The sequence below is a fragment of the Leptonotus elevatus genome, chromosome 12 (genome assembly GCF_054856555.1).
Source record: "Leptonotus elevatus isolate MCC_2025b chromosome 12, RoL_Lele_1.0, whole genome shotgun sequence".
In the NCBI taxonomy this organism is placed as follows: Eukaryota; Metazoa; Chordata; class Actinopteri; order Syngnathiformes; family Syngnathidae; genus Leptonotus; species Leptonotus elevatus.
This window is the reverse complement of record NC_141250.1, coordinates 4,869,523-4,890,319: the sequence shown is the minus strand read 5'-3', so window position 1 is coordinate 4,890,319 and position 20,797 is coordinate 4,869,523. Positions and strand designations below refer to the sequence as shown.

General features: G+C 42.1%; 3 protein-coding genes across 10 annotated transcripts in view; 1 reads left to right on the top strand and 2 right to left on the bottom strand.

Moving 5' to 3' along the window:
* Window positions 1-20,797, top strand: part of LOC147164312 (alpha-tectorin-like) — a 46,067-nt gene that overhangs the window by 21,857 nt on the left and 3,413 nt on the right. For 3 of the 5 annotated variants that reach the window (XM_086090592.1, XM_086090591.1, XM_086090594.1), the window contains exons 4-11: window positions 13,731-13,794; window positions 13,979-14,076; window positions 15,398-15,625; window positions 15,709-15,792; window positions 19,317-19,422; window positions 19,484-19,613; window positions 19,686-19,929; window positions 20,101-20,257. In XM_086090592.1, the coding sequence (XP_085946718.1) occupies window positions 13,758-13,794; window positions 13,979-14,076; window positions 15,398-15,625; window positions 15,709-15,792; window positions 19,317-19,422; window positions 19,484-19,613; window positions 19,686-19,929; window positions 20,101-20,257 (1,084 nt within the window). In that variant the 5' untranslated portion in view covers window positions 13,731-13,757. Of the gene's footprint in view, window positions 1-1,891; window positions 2,022-12,623; window positions 12,692-13,730; window positions 13,795-13,978; window positions 14,077-15,397; window positions 15,626-15,708; window positions 15,793-19,316; window positions 19,423-19,483; window positions 19,614-19,685; window positions 19,930-20,100; window positions 20,258-20,797 lie in introns of those variants that run through there. The other 2 variants (XM_086090589.1, XM_086090590.1) reach the window with 2 other exon arrangements.
* Window positions 895-1,964, bottom strand: LOC147164314 (trace amine-associated receptor 4-like). 2 transcript variants are annotated; one of them, XM_086090595.1, is made up of 2 exons: window positions 1,789-1,964; window positions 895-1,702 (listed from the first exon to the last, which is right to left on the bottom strand). In XM_086090595.1, exons 1-2 carry the CDS (start codon window positions 1,962-1,964, stop codon window positions 895-897), a joined length of 984 nt encoding a protein of 327 aa, XP_085946721.1. The 2 variants fall into 2 exon arrangements, with proteins under 2 accessions (XP_085946721.1, XP_085946722.1); XM_086090596.1 differs by having other exon boundaries at window positions 895-1,703; window positions 1,883-1,961.
* LOC147164313 (trace amine-associated receptor 13c-like) lies at window positions 8,122-9,201 on the bottom strand. Of its 3 annotated transcripts, none has more exons than XM_086090600.1 (2): window positions 9,011-9,201; window positions 8,122-8,938 (listed from the first exon to the last, which is right to left on the bottom strand). In XM_086090600.1, the coding sequence occupies exons 1-2, from the start codon at window positions 9,187-9,189 to the stop codon at window positions 8,122-8,124; spliced, it is 996 nt and encodes a 331-aa protein (XP_085946726.1). In that variant the 5' UTR covers window positions 9,190-9,201. The 3 variants fall into 3 exon arrangements, with proteins under 3 accessions (XP_085946726.1, XP_085946724.1, XP_085946725.1); XM_086090598.1 differs by having other exon boundaries at window positions 8,122-8,939; window positions 9,087-9,183; XM_086090599.1 differs by having other exon boundaries at window positions 9,119-9,183.

The window sequence follows — 20,797 nt, the reverse complement described above, 5'->3', positions numbered from 1 at the left end:
TAATAATAATAATAATCATCATCATAATCATCATAATAACAAAAAACCTGATGTGCTTGAATAAAGGTAAGGACTTTTTTTTAATTAGCGTTAAAAATACATTTAGGGACATATAAAACCAGCTCTGATTAAAATGAAGTGTTGACCAGTGTAACAAATGTACTTTCAAGAAAAACACAATATTGTGGTGCAGGTGATTGGAGGAGGGAGGGGGCAATCTCTAAGAGCTGTAATAGTCATTTCGACAAGAGAACATATTTTATTAGCATGTGTTTTTGTTTATAGAAAATAATAGAGGACGAGCAAACAACTAAAGAATATGAAGTGTAAACTGTCAGTGCTGCTCTTACTGTCATACCCATCTAAACATTTGCTGCAAATATGGCATGATGATCGAAAATGTTTCTGAACATATATGTAAAAAATGAAAGGGGTGCAATAGCACAATAAATACCAAATCTAATAAATCATGTAATGGGATCATATAATATACAAATATATTGTATCTGTGAGAGATTTACAGGATAAAGTGCATTTGTTTGCTCCCAGCAAGCTATTGCATTTCTAAATATCGACATTACAGACGTGTTGTAAAGGAGGACATCAACATTTTGTATTATTTGCATCCTCCCCACCCTGTTCTTTAGGACCCCTTAAAATCATTTCTTGTGATAGTGCTTTCACACTTTTTATTTGCATGATGTTTTTTGTCCGCACAGAATCAATAACATTACAAAATCAATGTCTCAAAGATAAGAGTAGACCAATAACTCTCCAGAACCCCCGCCCCCCCAAGCCCCCCGCCCCCCTCAATAGTGTTATCCACATTTGAAACAGAATGGAGAACATTTTCTAATCTGGACAGGATGAAGGATGGAAAGCAAGATTGATTGTCTACATTATGCTGGCCTGGCTGGAGTCAGGCTTCAGAATCTGCAGTGTCACAATGAGCTTGATGGACTTTCTGAACCAGGGATAGAAAATAGCATAGATCAGTGGATTTAGACAAGAGTTGAAGTAGAACAAGCAGATGATAAAGGCTGCAGATGACGCATTGAGCGAAACATCCTGTCCAGAGATGGCAATGCAGAAATACGGCAAGATGCACACAATAAAAACCACCACCACCACACCCAGAGTCCTGGCTGCCTTCAGCTCAGAAGTTTTGACAGTTGTGCCGCGCAATGTGATGATCCCCACGTGGGAGCGTCTGGCCCGTGCATGAGACACAGCGACCACAAACACTCTCATATACAGAAACACAATGACAGTGAGTGGGCCAATGAAAGAGAAAAAGAGATCTGTCATTCCTACAGCATACGTGACCACAATCACGCACTCACCTACACAAGTGTTGAACTTGCCTGGTTGCTTCAGAGCGTCAAAAAAACAAAGACAGTGGAACACTAAGGAAGCAGACCAACACAGAAAAATGCTGATTTTAACTCTAGTTTGAGTGACTTTGATTAGGTAATGCAGAGATTCACAGATAGCCATGTAGCGGTCGATTGATATGAGCACCATGCTTCCTATGGAGGCAGACGTTATCACGTAATCCAGAATATAATACACAACACACAACACGTCACCAAAAAACCAACAACCGTCAAGAAGAAAAATCTGAAACAACATGAGGAAGCCCACCAAGAAGTCCGAGGCGGCCAGCGAAAGCAGCAGCAGGTTTGTGGGAGTATGCAGTTGCCTAAACAAAGAGAAACACGTATTATAATCTCTGCATTTGGACATAAGGCATGACAGTACAAGTTGAAAAGAAGCACGATGCATCACTTGAAGTGAGAGATGGAAATGATGACCAGCAGGTTCAGCGTGAAGGTGATGAGAGAGATGACTGACAGAAGCATGTAGGAGAGAGCGACGACGGAGGGAAGACGCTGCGTCCTCCTGCAGGAAGTGTTGACGAGCAGAGGGAAACACAGTGCGGCTTGCTCCTGCATCGCCATCATCAGGGAGAGCGGAAGACAAGCTGCCCCTCAACTCAGCCAGCTCTTCTTTTCATGACGGTATTCATACTGTAGGTCCATAACATCTGACAGTAGCTACGCCTCTTTCTGCTCCTCATCATAATCATAATCCTCCAATACTTTGATGTCAATATTCTTTGGGGATCAACAAAACTCTTACAGTTTTAGTTGCCAAACTAACCATTTAGAATTTTTTTTTGAATATTTTTAGCTCACTTAAATCTTATCCATCTTGGCATGACAAGTGTGTTCATGTGCTTTAATGTCATCACTGAAAGCATGCACCACTGGCATCCCACAAGTCACTGTTGTTAGCCTGCTACTATTTAGCCTCTACATATGACCTCTGATTGTTGTGTTGGTTAGAATTTTTTGCTGAAACTCCCTGACATAAAGGTCACCACGCAGCCCAAATATATATATATATATATATTACATTGACGGCAATGCAAATAGCCTTAGTACACTTTTACTTTGGAATTCGCCCACATCATGGTGTGATGGCTTACTTGACTTCCCGTTTAGATGTTTCTGTATCATAGTTGATTGACATTGTAGTTGTGACCATCATCAACACAACGCTACCCCTGACTCATGTTCAATTGCTAATTTAGGACGCTAAGAAACAGCTAATTAATTACGCCGTCATTTTATACAGCAGAAGTCTCCGACATAAGTGGCTAGCGGCTACCTGTTAGCATGACCACGAGTGTCTGGCTGGTAAGACGATGAAAAGATTATTTGACGAGAGCGCGACCGTGGAGCCAACTTCACTGTGTTAGAGTATAGAATATTTGTATTCTACTCTTTGCGTGTTCAATTAACTGAATGGTGAGATTCTGGTGAAGAAGTCCCTTTGCAAAGGTATCAGAAATTTCTGGTCACACAATGAAGACACTCAAACCGTGTTCTGTTCAGATTGTGTGTCTCTTCTCCTCCGGCACATCATTATTTATTGAAAAGTGGGTGAATACGAAAAGTCTCCTCCCATCAGCAAGTTCAGCAAGTTCCCAGGAATACAAATCAGATTAGAGAAAAACAATAATACATCAGCCTGTCCCTCCCCTCTTCCGACTGAGACCGGTACCAGGCTATACTCCCTTCTTTTCTCAGGAGAGTGAGACAGATAAGAATACAATAGACCATACTATTCATTGAGCTACACAGCTATAACTAAATGACTCCAAAAACGGCTAAAATATAAATTGAAACTGAAAAACAATGTTAATAACTCATCAACTGTCGTGCTGGATGGTAAGTTTGACAGCTAATACCTGGCTTACTTGAATTTTTTTTCAATATTCTGGACCAAGGCTACTTTGTAATTCACTCTTACATGTTTAGAGGAAGGGAATGTGTCTTAAATTTTACATTGAGGTATTTTCATTATTTAAATATAAAAATAAAAAAGATAAATAGAACTTTACAGTTGAGGACATAATTATTAGCCCCCCTATGAAATAGGGGGGTAGTGGGGGGAGTGGGGGCTGTGGACCGGTGGGGTGCCTGGCGGGACTGCAGTGCCCCGTCCTGCTGCGTTGGGTTGTGGGCGCGGCCCGTGTTGGGGTGGGGGGCGCTCCTGCTCCTGGGTTTGCTCTCCGGCTGGTGGCCTTGGCGGGGCCCGGGGGTCGTCCTTTGGCGCTGCCGCGGCCTGGGGGGCCCTGAGGTGTTGCGCTTGCTCTGTCCTGGCAGGGGTCGATGGCTCCCCTCTTTGGTGGAGATTTTCATGCATGCTAGATCCACCACACCAGCATCTATCGAAACCCAGACACAATCTGCTTCTTCCTCTGGTCGTTGAATCGGTGGAGGCTGGTGTCTGTGAATCTCACTCTGCTTCGTCTGTCCTTCCTTCCTTTCCTCAGTCTCTCCTTTGGTCTCTTGAGGTCTCCCTGATTTGTTGGAATTTAGATGTTTCTGGGGTTGGTGAAGAACTCTGGTTGGTGGCCCGGTGGGTGGTGTCTGGTCGGTGCTGGATTTCACTTTCCTTTCTTTTCTTTGGTCCTTCCTCGGGTCTCCTGACGTCGGAGTTCGGTTTAGGTGAACGGTATGGGATTTTTTATAATAGGTTTTTGGTGAACTAACGAATACACACACACTCACACGCACGCACGCACAAGAACTGGAGTTAAAAGTGTAACCCAGGGATTCAATGACAGACACACAGTCCAGAGGTAGGAGGCGAAAGATTTCAAAGAACCTGGAAAGAAAACTTGTAAGAGATGTGTCTAAAGACCTCAGAGCAACGGCCAAGACACTGGAAATGACTTGGCCACATCAGGACTCATAAGCCGCGTTTCCACCGCAGAACGTTCGGGTATGGGGAGGGGGACGGGACTAACACAGGAACCGTCCTCTAAATTGGTCCTCTTGTGGCGTATGTCTCCACTGGGGAGTACGACCCTTTCGCGACGTCACGTGTTTCGATCGACACGTAATCGCTGTGCAATGGTTTCTCCCGTGACACCACCTGAACGTAATCGTTGTGCGACGTCACCCAAGCGCGTCAGAAAACTCAGAACAACGAGGAAAGAGGAAAACATGGAAGGCGAAGAAGCCGTTACCGTTTTTCTGATTTTCATGTTTGTGTACATGGCGTGGATGGAAGGTTTGAATGAGAGAAGTTTGTGCTGCAGCTAGCAGAGAAGGACAAAGCCCTCAGGGACCTGCTTTCGAAGAACTGCTGGGTTTGGGGAGCTGACCAAGACCAAGCTTTCAATAGACTGAAAAAGGAGCTCTCATCCACACGTGTACTAGCGCTAAATGATCCGAGCAAGGAGACTAAGGTGTTGGCGGGCGTACTTCCTTTGGGTTAAGAGCGGTGCTTCTGCAAAAGTGGAGTGATGAATAGAGGCCTGTATAATATGCATCGCGTTCTCTGACAGCTGTGGAACAGAAGTACGCACACGTCGAAAAGGAGGCCCTTGCACTCACTTGGGCATGTGAACACTTTAGAGACTTTCAATTAGGACAGCACTTCTCCTAGGGGCTCAAGCTTTGGACGTTCTGCCATCATGCATACAGTGCTTCAGGATGAGGCTCATGGGATACTCATACACAATGTCTTATGTTGCTGGAAAGAACCTGTGGACAGCCAACACTGTCGTGAACGCCGGTGCGGGCGGAAACAACACGCACAGACAACGAGCTCATAGAGAGCATAAATATCTGTGGACAACATCATGGACAATTTTCCAGTGAGCACCACGTACATGGACACACTGAGGGAGAACCTTACAAGAACACGAACAAGAACATAACAAACCCAAACCAAAAAACAATCTTAACCCAAAACATGACAGAACCCAAGCCCCCTCCCACCCCCAAGGGACGTCCCAAAAGCAAAAGCAGTCCAAAACAAAATAGTCCAAAAAACAGGGCGAGCGGAAGGGGTCATAGAAGGGGAAACATGGCCCACCCATCAGGACCAGACAAGAGGGGAGTCCGGACGCCAGTCAGGAGGGCGTCCCAGACGCCAGACGAGAGGAGACTGGACGTGCGAGTCAGGAGGGCGAGCCAGACGCCAGATGAAAGGGGCCCGGCGGGTCGTTCAGGAGGGTGTCCCGAATGCCAGACGAGAGGGGATCCCGTCGGAACAGGACCAGAGGGCGGCCGCATGGCTCGCCCTTGCCTAGTTCTTCGCCTCCTTTGAGCTAGGGCTTGTACTTGGGTTAGCTGGACAGTGCTTAGCTGGACAGTGCTTGACTTGACTGTACTTGGCTTGACTGTACTTGGCTGGGTTGGCTTGGCTGACTGTGGCTCGTTTGGCTTGGCTGACTGGATGGCGGGCTGAGACTTGTTTGATTTGGCTGTGGCTTGGGTTGACGTGGCTTGGCTGTGGCTGAGGCTGACGTGGCTGGCAGCGTTGAAAGCTTCCTGCTGAGTCCGGTCTTGGTTGGTCCATTCTGTTGTGTTCTGTCAGGGATGTGGTGGTGGAGGACCCAAATGCAGGGAAGCAGAGGCGAGAAGACAAAGATGGAGTCTCTTCCTTCACTATAACTCTTACTCCATTTCTCTTCCTATCTACACCATGTTAGAATAACTTGAATTGATTGACAACGAGGAAGAAGCAGATTGTGTCTGGGTCCGGACCTCAAGAGACCAAAGGAGAGACTGAGGAAAGGAAGGAAGGACAAACGAAGCAGAGTGAGATCCACAGACACCAGCCTCCACCGATTCAATGACCTGAGGAGGAAGCAGATTGTGTCTGAGTTTCGATAGATGCTGGTGTGGTGGATATGGCATGCATGAAAATCACCACCAAAGAGGGGAGCCGTCGACCGCTGCCAGGACAGAGCAAGCGCAACACCTCAGGGCCCCCCAGGCCACGGCAGCGCCAAGGGAGCGCCCCCCACCCCAACACGGCCCGCGCCCCCAACCCAACGCAGCAGGACGGGGCATTGCAGGCCCGCCAGGCACCCCAACGGTCCACAGCCCCCGCTCCCCCCACGACCCCCCTGCCCCCCATCCACCCCCGCCATCCACCCCAACCCAGCCCCAGCCGCCCCCAGGCCCCCAAACCCTTCTTGCTTGGGGATCCTTGCTACGCCACTGCCTGTAGTTACAGTTGATGGACAATGAGACAATCACCATGAGATGACGTTGATACCCTTTATTTATGGGCTGATTATGTGTGGGCTGCTACCTGCGTTTGTTTTGGTTGTGACGATTTTAACAGAGGTAATTGTCTTCAATTAACTTTTTTTTGTCTCCTCAAGGGGGCGTACACAGAGGCAGAGGAGGCGTGAAGAAGAGATAAAATAAAATTTAACAATGGGACATGTTTGTTAATGTACCAAAAAATGATTGTGTTCAGTGGGGAATTTTTTATTTATTTACCCAAATACTGCATTTAAAAAAAGGACATTTTAGAGCTGTAATTTTAATACTGTGATTCCGTGACACGGCAATATTTTTGCTCACTGTTATCATACCGTCAGAATGTAATATATTTATAGTCAGGAACCCAGTTGCTGCCAACAGGATCGAGCAGATTCACCTCTAATGGGCACTAAGGGTTAATATTCGGATTCACTGCATGCCAGTGGGTTAATTCTATAGGTGCTGTCCCTCTGTTGGCTGCTGGGTGGCGGCTGCGTCTTGGCCGCTCCCTTGGTCTCTTGGGGGGTGCTGCGTTGCGGGGCTCTCCCTGGTGTCCGGGGCGGCGCTGTCCGTCGCTCTGGGCCCGGCGACTCGGTTCGGGGCCTGTGGGCAGCCGGGGTGTCTATATTGTCGCTAAAGTGGCTCTTCCCTTGAATTTTCTCTGCTAATGTGGCTCTTGTGTAAAAAAAGTATCACAGGTCTAAAGCATTAATTGCTTTAAACTTTGCCTCGTGCATTGTTGTTATGAGTATGATCATTATTTTTGTAATTAGCATTGGTAATATACTCTAAACTCCTTGATAGCTCACATCTCATGTATTTGAAAATAAAAAAACAGCAACAACATGGGCATCAGGACTGGGTTGTAAGAGAACTTTATTATATTTACTGTATATATAAATGTATTTACCTCACAAATATGCACGATCGGTGAAAAGCTTTCGCATTTAGTAGCATGTCACGTTTCTAATGTCACTTGTGTTGCTGCTGGTGTTTGGAGGAGTGCCGGGCTGATGGCTGAGGAACAGTGTGACTTCATAGGATGTGCTTTTGCACTTATGAACAAATGTTAAGTGAATGTGATTTTTTTTTATTTTGCATATTTGTCTAGTGCAGGGGAAGGCAAGTTTGGTCCTAGAGACCAGAGATAGGCAAGTTCGGTCCTAGAAAGCCACAGTCCTGCATGTTTTTGATGTCTCGCTCCTCTAACACAGCTGAAAGGCTCCTGCAGAACGAAATTATGAGCCTGATGATTTGAAACACCTGGGTTGGAGGCAGGAGACGCCAAAAACATGCAGGACTGCGGCTCTCTAGGACCGAACTTGCCTCTCCCTGGTATAGTGTAAACTGCCTCTCACTGAGAGACAGCTTGGTTAGGCTCCAGCATACCTGCTACCCTAGTGAGGTTCGGAAAATGAATGAATGAATGAATCATACAACAATAAAACCAATACATCTCAAAGACAAAACAACAAAGCTATTTTAAAATGTGAAACAGGATGTAGAAAATGTATTGTGGACATCATGACATGTGAAAGCACTACAGTATGTTGATCTGGCTGGAATTAGGCTGCAGAATCTGCAGTGTCACAATGAGTTTGATGGACCTTCTGAACCACGGATAGAAAAGGGCATAGATCAGCGGGTTCAAACAGGAATTGAAGAAGAACAAGTAGGTGGGGATAAAGGCTGAAGACGTATTGATCGAAATGTACTGGCCTGAGATGGTAATGCAGAAATAGGGCATGATGCACGCAATAAACACCACCACCACCACGCCGAGGGTCCTGGCTGCCTTCAGCTCAGAACTTCTGGCAGGCAATCCCTGCGAGCGCTGCAATGTGACAACTCCCACGTGGAAGCGCACAGCCCGTGCATGAGACACAGCCACCACAAACACTCTCGTGTACAGAACCACAATGACTGTGATCGGGCCTATGAAAGAGATAAAGAGGTCAATCATACCTGCAGCATAACTGACCACAATCGCACATTTGCCTACACAGGTGTTGTACCTGCCTGGCTTTTTTAGAATATCCATAAAACACACACAGTGGAAGACAATGTAAATAAACCAGCATAGCAACATGCTGAATTTAACTCTCGTTTGGGTGATCTTGACGGGGTAATGCAGAGGGTCACATATAGCCACATAGCGGTCAATTGATATGAGCACCATGCTTCCTATTGAGGAAGACGTTACTATGAAATTCAGGAGACAGAATATAGCGCACCCAAGGTCACCAAAAAACCAACAACCTTCAAAAAAGAAAATCAGAAACAACATGAGAAAGCCCACCAAGATGTCAGAGGTGGCCAAAGAGAGCAGGATCAGGTTTGTGGGGGTCTTCAGTTGCCTAAAGAGAGAAAAACATTCATTATTATTCCTGGAATTGGTCAAAGTGGAGTTAGAAACACAATGCACTCACTTGTAGTGAGAAATTGAGATGATGACCAGCAAGTTAAGAGTGATGGTGATCAGAGAGATGGCCGACAGCAGCAAGTAACTGAGAGTGGTGATGGAGCGAAGATGTTGCGTCTTCTTGCAGGATGTGTTGACGAGCAACGGGAAGCACAACTCGGCTTGGTCCGTCATCTTCATCATCATGGAAAGCAGGAGACGAACAGCCCCTCAACTCGGTCAGCTTTTCTATGGTGACAATGTTCAGATGTTCTATACTACAGTTTCTTTTTCTCCTCCTCCTCCTCCTCCTCCTCCTCCTCCTCATCACCACCCTTCCGTACTTTGTCAGTAATCTTTGGGGATCCAAGGCAGAACGATTTCCTACTATTTTTTATGCAACTTGACTACACTGAGAGGACAGATTTTTTTAATTTTTATTATTATTATATTATTATTTATATAATTAAAACATATTACAAGGGGTCAAAATGTGTTTTGAGGAACAAAACAAAAAACACTTTATCGCGATTAGCCTACCTTCCTGGAAGGTAGCAATATCCCTGGTACAGAGACCGTGATGTCCACGCAATGAGGTTTCCAATAGACAAGCCCAAGGAGCTGCACGGCTGCACGACAGCACCTCACGCGAAGTCAAGTCAAAAACATTGAAATGATAATTGCAAATTACGCTCATGTGCTTGCTGCCTCCCATTTGTTCTGTTTTGCTTTTATTCTTTGTGTTTCATGAGAGAAATGACAGCCGGCAAAGAAGTCAACAACAGCATTTGGCTTGCGTAGTTCCCGCTTTGACGTCATCAGGTTCTTGAGTTTCTGAAGTTTAACACTGAGCGTTTTAAAACCGCTGAACACCGTCAGAAAACAACCTTAAAATCACGACTGGGTCATTTTGCGGGGATATTTTTACCGTTGACATCAGTTTTAAGGAAATAACTTGAAGTGCTAATGCTTGATTCAATGCTAGGGTCTTTGAAGCAGAGCAAACAAGTTCTCTGTGTGAAGTTATATAATACATGTCCACATGTCATGTCAACTATTGTTCTGTAGGAGCTCATCCCCGGAGGTACAAGTCGTCATTAAACTGTCAACTGTTCTCTTGTCCTTTTGTATTCACCGTGTCACTAAACACTTTAAGACTGGTTCACACGGCAAATTTTAAAATTGTTGGCAGACATCCAAACTCTGAGAGACAGACCCCTCACACGACAAGAGAAAAAATCACGAGTATAAACAGTTTTGAACATACAGTGTGTGGTGTGCGGCCACACGGCACACACGAACCAATTTCATTCATGAATGTTCCAGGTTCGACAGGAAATCTCGCAAAACTTCTCGAGATGACTTCAAAGTAGATAAACATGGAGGACTAGTGGCGATACTTCATAGTTTGTTTTTAGCTGAAAAAAGCAACATTAAAAGAACAACCAACATCCTCTGAAAATATCAAAACAATCGCCACTGTATTTTGGATTTCATAGGCATTAAGCTTTTTCCTCCCCATGGACATTTACTATAGAGAAAAAGCTTAACATGGTTTAGAAATATAGACCAATCGCCACCAAAATTCACATGCACATCTCTACTTATGCCAGTGCTTCTCAATTAGTTTTTGTTACGCCCCCCACAGGAAGAAGAAAATATTTCACCGCACACCACTCCGCCACAACTATACAGTAAATAATTTAATTTGACGATAAAATTGTTGTAAGTACGCATCTGCAGAGGAGCTAATACTTCTTGTGCATCCTTTGTCAATGAGAGTGCCACTGCCACCTACTGTAGTGAATGTGTGATTACACTTTATTATAGTAAGGCAAAAAAAATAATAATCTGAATGGATGGATGGCAGCAGCACATACACACACGAGAAACACAGCCATGTACCGTCAGGATATAGAATACAGTATACTGTTCAGGATCATTGTGCCCTGTGTAGCAGGTCTTAGCAATAAAGCAACATAATGCAGCAAGCCACGCAACACATGCATGGACAAATTGGTACAAAACAAGAAACACAAGAAACACTTCTATTGTAACATATATTTGTCATTTATCATTAAAGCATAGTTGCAGTACAATGTGAAATTATTTAATTATTTATTTGTTGCCCTTAATATTGATGACTGACTGTAAGTTCTAATGAAAAGTAAACACTGCACTTTACACATTGTTTTAGATTAATATTGTGCTCTTCTTTTCTTTTTTTTATGCTTAGTTTTCACTGAACCCACAGTAATACCGTTATCGTATCGTTATCAAAATATCTGGCAATCATGATATAACATTTTGTTCATATCGCACAGCCCTATACTTACAAGAAACATATACATACACATTGTGTACATACCGTACTTGCAGTTCGGCACCGCTGGAGTCAGTGATTTTGCTCCCCCCCCCCCAATATTTTAAAGATATTTTTTTGTTTTTCTTAAATCCCTGTTTATCATGGAAAATGCATATTGAATGTTTATCAGCATTTTTTTTTCAAAAACCTGTTTGGGTTTCAATTTTATTTTTTTTCCAATGCATTTCAGCGGGTGGTCAATTACATACTGATTTTTACTATTTTGGGCAGGCCTGGTACCTAACCCTTACAAATAGTGGGATTCCATTGTATTCTGAAAATATATTTTTTTCAATATTATTATGCTTGAATTTTTTTGCCTTCAAAGAAAGTAATGTGGTAACTACTTTACGTGGTTGAGAGGTGCTCTAGCGCCCGATATTGACTGACCAGTCATTCAGTTGCTCTGTCTATATGTGGCTCGAACGCTTTCTATCTTTGTAATATAACAAATGACTTTCAAATGACAGTATTTAATTGGAAGTAACTTGCTCAACACTGGCGGTCACACACTGAAATGTTACATAATGTGACAATATTAGTGCTGTCAAAGTTAAAGCGTTAACTGATTATTTTTTTTTTTTTTATCACTTTAATCATGTATTAATGCAGATTAATCACACTATTAATTTCGACCACAGATTATCCTTTATCTTGACAGCGGATGGCTACATTAAATGTAGCGCAGTGTGTGTTTGAGCAATAAACATAACTACATGCATTCAAGTAAAGCATTTAATAAATGTTTCGGTATGACATTCAGAATATTTCTTCATGTCGAACGACTGGGGTCATTTTTTTTCTATTTTAAATTATGCAAGTAATTAACTGATTAGAAAAAGAGGAGGATGAATGTGTGCAATGGATCAAAAAATGTTGAAAACATCCTCATAACAATAAATGTCGAAACAATTAATACATAACTGGTGCTCTTCAAATTTGACGGGCAAAAAATGTTGATAAAAAAAGCCTTTTTAATTAAGCGATTAATCGTGATTAATCACAATTCTAAGATGTGATTAATCCGATTTTTTTTTTATTAATCGTTTGACAGCTCTAGACAATATACAGTATTTTTGCAAGTTACATAACAATAACTGCAACTTGACAAGTGCTGTTAAAGTTAATTAGTTTTTCACCTTCCACTTGCGATAATTGGCAGCTTCACAACCATACAATGACAACAAAACTTTTGCAATGGAATGTTGAGTGACACGAGACAATTCCCAAGCATTAGTCTGCAAACTAAAAGACACACGACAACAAAAACAGAGCCAGTGTGCTCTGAACACAGAGATAAGAGGAAGCCAACCAAACCACAACATACAGACTGCGCTGAAGAAGGTAAGAACACACCAACAAAATATTCCTTAATATACATATCTACTCGAGTAGGGATCATCAAAAAAGTGCTTTAATTAGAAATTCGCTAATCAGAAATTAATTAAGCATAACATTAAACCACATTATATTCATCCACTAATGCACATTTCTCTGTTCAAGAATTCAAGCTAACAACTACAATTTGACAACTTAATCAAGTTTTTGGTAATTTTTTATTTTGTTTTTAAAGCAGTAGATTTGAAAATTAATGCATAATACAAATAATTACATTTAATGTAATATTAATAATAATAATAATAATAATAACAATTTGGGTTAAAGAGTAACCATTACAGAAGTTCTCCCCCTATCGCGGTGGACAATTTGTGTGTCTCAATGATTCTAGAAGCAAAATTTTCTGTGGGTTTATACCCCTGACAGTTTTAAACGTCATATAAGTAAATGACTAAAGTTGCCAGAAATATAAATAACTAAAAAAAGTACAGATACATCAGTTCTACTTAAACACAGTAACAAGTGTTTGTACTACACTGAAGGAAAAAAAAACCTTTGGATTTACTTAATTCACATATGGTTGCACATATACAGTATCATTTGATGGTTACATTTTTATTTTATTTTAGTTTTTGGGCAAAATGAGAGAAAATTACTTAAATTGACCAAATTTTAATCATGTGCAAACCAAGATTAGGTACTGGTACTTCTTTTGCAGCGCTATAGTGTTACACTGTCTATATGTGCCTTGCAATTGATTGGCGACTAGTCCAGGGTAACCCCACCTCTCGCCCAATAGTCTGCTGGGATTGACTCTAGCTCAGCCACGACACTAATGATGACAAAAGCTCAAGAAAATGGTTGGCCGGATTGGGTGAATAAGATTTAATATTCAAAGTTCATTACACCAATTTTGGGTGGCTGTTTGGAGCCTCCCCCTCATAAAAAAAAAAAGATGGCTCTTGACCACTTTAATCCAGCTCTGGTAACCTGCTAATATTTCATCTTGGCATTCATCGGAACAATGTGTTTAAATTTATTTCAGCTGCCGGTGAGGGAGTGGATCTTCAAAATGTTGATATTGTACCTGGCAGTGCTTGGCACTCTCGGTAAGACAGTGACACAATTTAAACACTACCATGCCAACAAATTTTTTTTTTTGTCAATATGTTGAAGTTACTTGCAAGATGTAAGCCTTGTCTCCCTGAAACCCGCAACTGTTTAAAAACGTATTGAAGTTGAAATGCTGTTTTAGCTTTGCTAATAATGAATAAAAACTATTCCTACGATAAGGTGCTGCTGGGATGAGCCAGACTTTCACCAGCACTGGCGAGATTGACATCACCACGTGTCCCATCACGTATTACGGACACAAATATGAAAAAGTATATGTAAGTAACAAAAGTCCATTTTTGCTGCAGAAAACAAGAAGAAATATTCTAAAACTGCTGAAAATAAGGAATTTCAGATCAAAAGCTCTTCTTCTTATGCAGCACATTTTTTGTTTATGCATAAAAATAAAGAAATGTTCTCATTGTGAGAAAGTTATGGGGATTATTAATATGTAATGCATTCAAAATGGTTTGTATGGCACACTGGCTCTTAATTCCATGAATAGTATATCTGTTTGTTATGGCAACCCTGGATAACAACCTAAAGCTAAGCATTTGCTAGGCTTAGCGCTAACAAGGGATGCACCGAAGTGAATTTTTTTGCCCGTAACCGATAACCGAAAATGAGAAATGCTTGGCCAAAAACCAAAACGTCCCAAAAAAGAAAAAGAAAAAGGTATTTATTAATGTTTTTAATAAAAAATGCATCAAAATAACAAACAATGTTTGATATCACTCTGATTCACCATTAACTACAGTCCACTCCACATTTTCAACACATATTACTATAGTAATGATTGAGAAATAAATGAGGTGGATGATTGAAAATAACCACAAGCATACAGTAAGCACACAGTGCAGTGTCATTTAATTGTGTTTGTTATTCTATGATAAATAAAGTTGTCGTTAGCACACAGACACTGCCCTTTTCTGCACATTGTTGGACGAAATAATCTGGAGATGAAGCTTTACTTTTGTTACTTTTTCAAGTGTCGTCACTCGTCAACCTCAATTGATTTGGGTCGCTGCTGATAACGCAGCTCTCGCCTCGGTCATGTGAAATAAATTCATTTATCATGTAAAGGAACCGGGCGCCGTGTTGCTTATTCAACGGGGGCTTTATTTGCATTTCAGCAGCAAACAATTTGCTACGACACTTCAGTTGCAGAATAAGAAGTTCGATCGCTGTAAGCTTGTGCGTAGCTGCTACACGCACACACTTGCCTTGTGTTGTCTTCCGCATTCTCTCATACGGAGATCACGATACTGCATTCCGCTAACACTTTGTGCCGTTGCCATTATTAGCCTAAAAGCGCTGGCTTTCGGCTACTGCTCATGAATTAACATTGAGGCGGAACGCTCACCCCGGCGTCATACATACGCTTGCTTGCAGCAGTTTTTTTTGCTTGTGTAACCACAACATCCTATTTCGACAATATTTTTTCGGCTCCAATTTTATTTCGCCCAAATGCCGAAAATGCATATTTTTCTCATTTCCGGTGGCCGAATATTCGGTGCATCACTAGCGCTAACAGTCTTTTCTTGTCAGTTTATGCTAGCCTCATTTTCTAATCTTTTCATCTTCATCCTTTAATGTCAGGTGGCATTCAACAACAGCAAATTTGCGCTTTGCTTCATCGACGCATATGAAACTTTCGACCAAAACGACTGCATATTTGTATCGGGAGGAACAGCAGACAATGGCAACTGGTCTGTGCTCACGCAAGAAATCCCCACCGGATCCGGCATCCATCAAATGTTACCAAGCCTGAAGCATAGCGGGAAATGTGTCAACGTTATACCTTTGAAAAATAGTCACCATTCCAAGGTGCGTCTCCTTTTTTGTTTACCTGACAACACCCAACATATTAACTTTTTAATGTTTGTTTAATTTACATTTCATTTTGACAGGTTCAACAAGTTGAACTGGGAAACTTCGGAAAACAAGCAATTTTGGCCATCAAGACATATTCTGGGTACACAAATGTTGATCTTGTAAGTATTTAGATCACAACCCTAAACTAACAAAATCACTACCTTATGACCCTGATATGCACAGTATAATAAAATTACAATAGTCATTGCGTGAGATGAGTCTCACAGGGGGTGCGAGTGGGTGGGCGGTTGGGCACAACAACATGAGAAAATTAAAGGAGAAGAAAATTGCCATAGCCAATAGCTGTGAACGTTATAAGCGTTGAAGTCTGAAGAGTGCTTATGTTGCAAGACTGCTACAGTGGTCGAGAGAGCAGTCTGCCTTGGTGGAAGCAGAAATTAGAGGTATCATGATGTGAATTTTTGCCAATTTGGATATTACTGAACTGGTGCAGATGATGCTAGCTGCTGAGATCCTGAGGCCATTTAAACTCGAGTGTTAAATTAAGAAAATACACTCAAGCTGGTTGACCACATCATAGATGAAAAAGAGTTGGGGAAGTTTCACGTTATTTGAAGAAAGGCTCATTGTCCCACTTTTTGGAGACCTGATTTTCATTTATCTTTATCTCATTCAACCCCAAAAATGTATTTACACGTTTTTTAATAATTTGTCCTTCACTCCCAAAAAACGTGTTTACAAGTTTTTTATTTTTGCTAGAGCATACACAAGGCTTTGATGCAGCCTCTGACCTGAAGAGGTCGCTTAAAGCAATGGTAGTTATTGAAAATTACAAGACACCACGCAGAAAATGTTTAACTTGCTGCCACTTTTATTCCGCCATTTCCATCACATTGCTAGAACATTCACAACGCCAGTCCCGCAGGAACTCCTGATACTTCACCACATCGTGCAGTAAAACCTCGCGAAACTTGGCATAGTACAAGGAAGTCAACAATCTCCCTCCATCTTTAAAAAAAAAAAAAACATTGGCATGAACCCTGAACATCAATGGAATGTATTAACCCACACAAAAAAATGCCCATATGAACACATGAATATAAGTGCACATAACTTCATTGTACCCATATACCCGTCGTCTAGGGCTTTAAGGAGCACAAGAGGTGAGCACCTTTTTTAGTTAAACAGTCAGCGAGTTGTGATTTTGCATCTGATCAACGCACCTCTTTGATTTTGTTTGCCTGTAGGAGCTCTGTAATGCTGCTTATTTCTAACCTATGTTTCTCTTCTGTGACCTGTTTTGTGGACTTAAGAGCATCAAATAGAGAATGGTTATCGGTTACACAGATGAGAGGAAGAGTATTCAGATCAGTTTTTCCAGTGGTGAGCTCAGAATAAAGTGTTGCCAAGAACATTGCATTGTCAATGCCATCCGACATGGCGAGCGTTTCTCCTGCCAGTGTACTTCTCACTACACGTCTGATTTTCTTAGATTGCCAAAATAGAGGGGAGAACGTTCCCATTTTCCCCATGAGAGCAATTAAAGCACCTCCTTGTGTGTCTCCATCTGGAAGATTACCCAGAAAAGCATTACTGAAGACAGCCGAGCTCAAATCATCACTCTTGCCCAAATACCGAAACTTAAGTGTAACTTTCTCTGACTTAAGTTTACAGATCACCTTGTTGACTTCATGCATGGATTGTAGAGTAGCATTTTTAATGTTAGATGACAGGCTGCACGTGTCAAACATAATATCCGGTCTTGTTTGCTTGGCGACCCACAACATTTGTCCTATCTTGGACCTGAGCTGATCTCTCTCTGACTCATCCAGTGAAGCATCTCTCTGTACAGCTCGTGCTTTTTGTAACTGAACCGGTTGTAGATTGTCAATGTAATTGTGCTGATGCACCTGCACTACACCACCAACAGTTACAATGCCAATCCCCACATATGAAAAACTCATGTTCTTCACGGCCCACATGAAAAGAAGTACAGGGATAACATTGGAAATGAAGAGCTTCGATCCTGCCCAAAGAAAGTCATCAACATGACATGCCAGTACTCCACTGACCTCAGACTGCTCATTCTGCCAATAGAATACTGCAGGGTCAACTTTTGACATTTAACCTTCCGTGTTCAGCATGTGTTGTTTTACTTTGTTGTATCAATAACGGGGAAGCGCCGGCCAGTCCATACACACATTTCTTCAGTTTCCACAGAACACCGTCCACGCCAGCTTCTGGTGGGGGACGAATGTAAATGTCTCTCGAGAGTTCCATGCCCTGCAAAAAGGCAGACTTAATACCCATAAAATGAACTGTCCATTTGTTTTGACTTAACACAGCTAACAGCAGTCTGAGTGACTCAGATGCACATGTGGGGGAATCCTTTTGCAACTCGTGAATATTTTCTTCAAAACCTCTTGCCACAAGACGAGCTTTGGGAACAATACCATTAGAAATTCCTTTAAGTGTACAGACCCATCTAGTAGAAATGCATTGTTTACCCTTGTTAGTGATCTCATCATAAACATTGTTATTTTTCAAGTTTTCAATCTCTTGCTGTTTTGCAGCATCAAAAGAGATGTCTTTGGTGATGAGTACATCAGCATCAGTGTTTTCACGTTCTGTTTGAAGGTTAGCAACTTGTGACATGTCTATCGCTTTTCTTTATCTTTCACTCCCATTAGGTTCAAGATACTGCAAATTGTACCAGTTTTTGTATTGCCCCTTGGCTTTTCCTGCTCTGCCTAAAACTCTGGCAGTGTGCCGAGCATCATCATCTTTGTTTGTAAATGTGACCACCTGACCTGTTCTCAATTTTACATCGGTAGAAGAAACAGTATTAGTTGTATCACACTCTGTTTCTCAATGCATCTAATTAGTTTGTCAGAGAAATTCTCTCTCATTTGTCTTTACGATTTCAGCGATTTGCTCTTCTCCATTAGCACTTTGTTCATCATCTGTACTCACAGACACATCAGTTTGAACCATGTTTTCATATTCTTTACCATTTTGGGGAACACTGAGCACTGCAGGTTCACACTCATTCTGTGCATTTACTTTAGTTCATCTGGATTGGTGTACTATGACAAGAATCCCGGCATGCCTTATGAAGACTACAGCACCATCCTAACCAATAACTACAGCTGGACCTTTCCACTCTGAACTGTCTGCTCTTTTGTAAAATACTCTGTCTCATGTCTCATACTTTTCATCGGTAGGTCTTAGCTGTTTACGTAGTAACCTTCTTATTCTTTCTGAGCATTCAACTTCTGTGAAAGCCTTTCTGGAAGCATGCAATACAGCTAAATGCTGCCCTACTCTAGTACTCTACTAATATATTAGTACTCTCCAGAGCAGGTAATTTAAAAACCAAAACAGAAGGAAGGTTAGGACTTTGTCCAAACACAAGTTGGTGTGGACTATAATCATGCACATTGATCATACTGTTTTTGGCCATAAGCCAGTCAAGAAATGTTTGCCAGCCACACCCATTTTCTTTTTTCACCTTCAAAAGGATCTTCATAAGAGTCATGTTGTGTCTTTCGAGGAGTCAAAATCCAGTAAAACAGCTGGGAGCAAAAGGGGTTGCTTCAGTGAAAATGGCTGGGAGTGAATGAGTTAATATAATAAAACCCTCATATATTCTGCTTCATGGGTTTCTTTGTCCTTATCACAGGTGGCGGACATACAGGTAAATGGTCAAACAGTTTCAAAGCACGTCTTTCCAACCAACGAAACAAGCATGGGCATCATCAGAGACATGAGTGGATGCCGAATGGCAGGTAAGCTGTCTAATTGTATGGTAAAACTCCCTCACATGGAATTTTCCCTTCTAAATCCCAGGTTCTGTTTACATTACCAATACCACTGTAAGCGACCCATACATTTGCTCTACGGTGACCTGCGATGTGAACGGAGTCGCCATGGCAGTCAATGAATGTCCTCCCATGCACCATTGCCAGGGCAACGGCAGGTAAATGAGTGTATCGCCCAACTGCTTTATCTTTGGGACGCCAAATGATGTTGCTGTTTGTCACTTCATTAGATGTGCCTTTAACACAATGTGCACTCTGACCGGCTCCACTGCCATTGATTTCGTTGGCCGCATTCACACTATTCCCAACCGCTGTGGATACAATATAATGACGTCAGACGCTGTCCCAAACGTCCGGATCCACGGCGTTTTCCGGGAGCGACGCCGTAAAGATGTCAGCTTCTTGGACCACGTGATCCTGCATCTGGACAGCGAAGATGTTCAAATTAGGCTGTTACAAGGTGGCAGAGTTGAGGTAAGTGGACATCAAGGGTCCGGAGTGGAGTAACAGTGCACCAGAGAGAACCAAATTGTTCACTCACATAGAAAACACCAAATACACAAGGCATTTGTTGTCAGTTCATCAAGATCATTTGGGTTATGATGCTTAATGAACTACAATATGTGCTCTTCTGATGGTTTAAAGAGCAATGGCGAGCTGGAGGATGTCTCCACTACAGTGAAAGTCGTCCATGGCGTGGAACTCTACAAGGGCCAAAGTGGAGTGACTTCCAAAATATTAGGCTCCAACTATACACTTTCTGTCTTCTTTGATGGCAACACAGCACAGGTCCACTTGATGGGTATGGACAAAAAAATGAATGGATGTTTGGGATATCACGTCATGACCAGTGGAAATTTATATTAAATGCTAAACAGTCAATCGGCAAACACGATTGCATCAGACTTTTAATCCCAGGGTGGTTGTGAACGGGTCATTGATGTTTTCAGTGGCTCTACTCACGTGGACAAAATGTCTTTAATCCGATCAGTAATTGGATTGGAACTAAACTGTGCACACAAAGTTAAAAAACAAAAAACCAGTGTGATTACAACTTGCGTTTACATATATCCCACGTTTGATCAGAATAACTTATTTTGACATGCGCACAATTGTTTAAGTTACTAGAAACAGTAAAAGTAGCAGTTCTGTTGTAAACCAAAAAGTGCATACGTTCTTCTCGGCTGTAACATTTCAGATACACTTGACTTTTGAGATGGAGCTTTGCTGTGTCCTCCAGACCAGGAGTTTTCTTTACTGGTCTTGGTTATAAAGCGTCAAACAAAACTTCTTATTATTATAGTACTTAACGCTCGCACCCGTCGTTATTGTTTACTGTCTT

What these genes read in the sequence shown, in the direction of transcription:
- LOC147164314 (XM_086090595.1), bottom strand. Translation starts at nt 1,964, where the DNA reads ATGATGGCGATGCAGGAGCAAGCCGCACTGTGTTTCCCTCTGCTCGTC. An exon ending in ATTTCCATCTCTCACTTCAA is followed by an intron (nt 1,703 to 1,788) that starts GTGATGCATCGT and finishes CTCTTTGTTTAG; the next exon opens with GCAACTGCATACTCCCACAA.
- LOC147164313 (XM_086090600.1), bottom strand. Translation starts at nt 9,189, where the DNA reads ATGATGATGAAGATGACGGACCAAGCCGAGTTGTGCTTCCCGTTGCTC. An exon ending in ATCTCAATTTCTCACTACAA is followed by an intron (nt 8,939 to 9,010) that starts GTGAGTGCATTG and finishes TTCTCTCTTTAG; the next exon opens with GCAACTGAAGACCCCCACAA.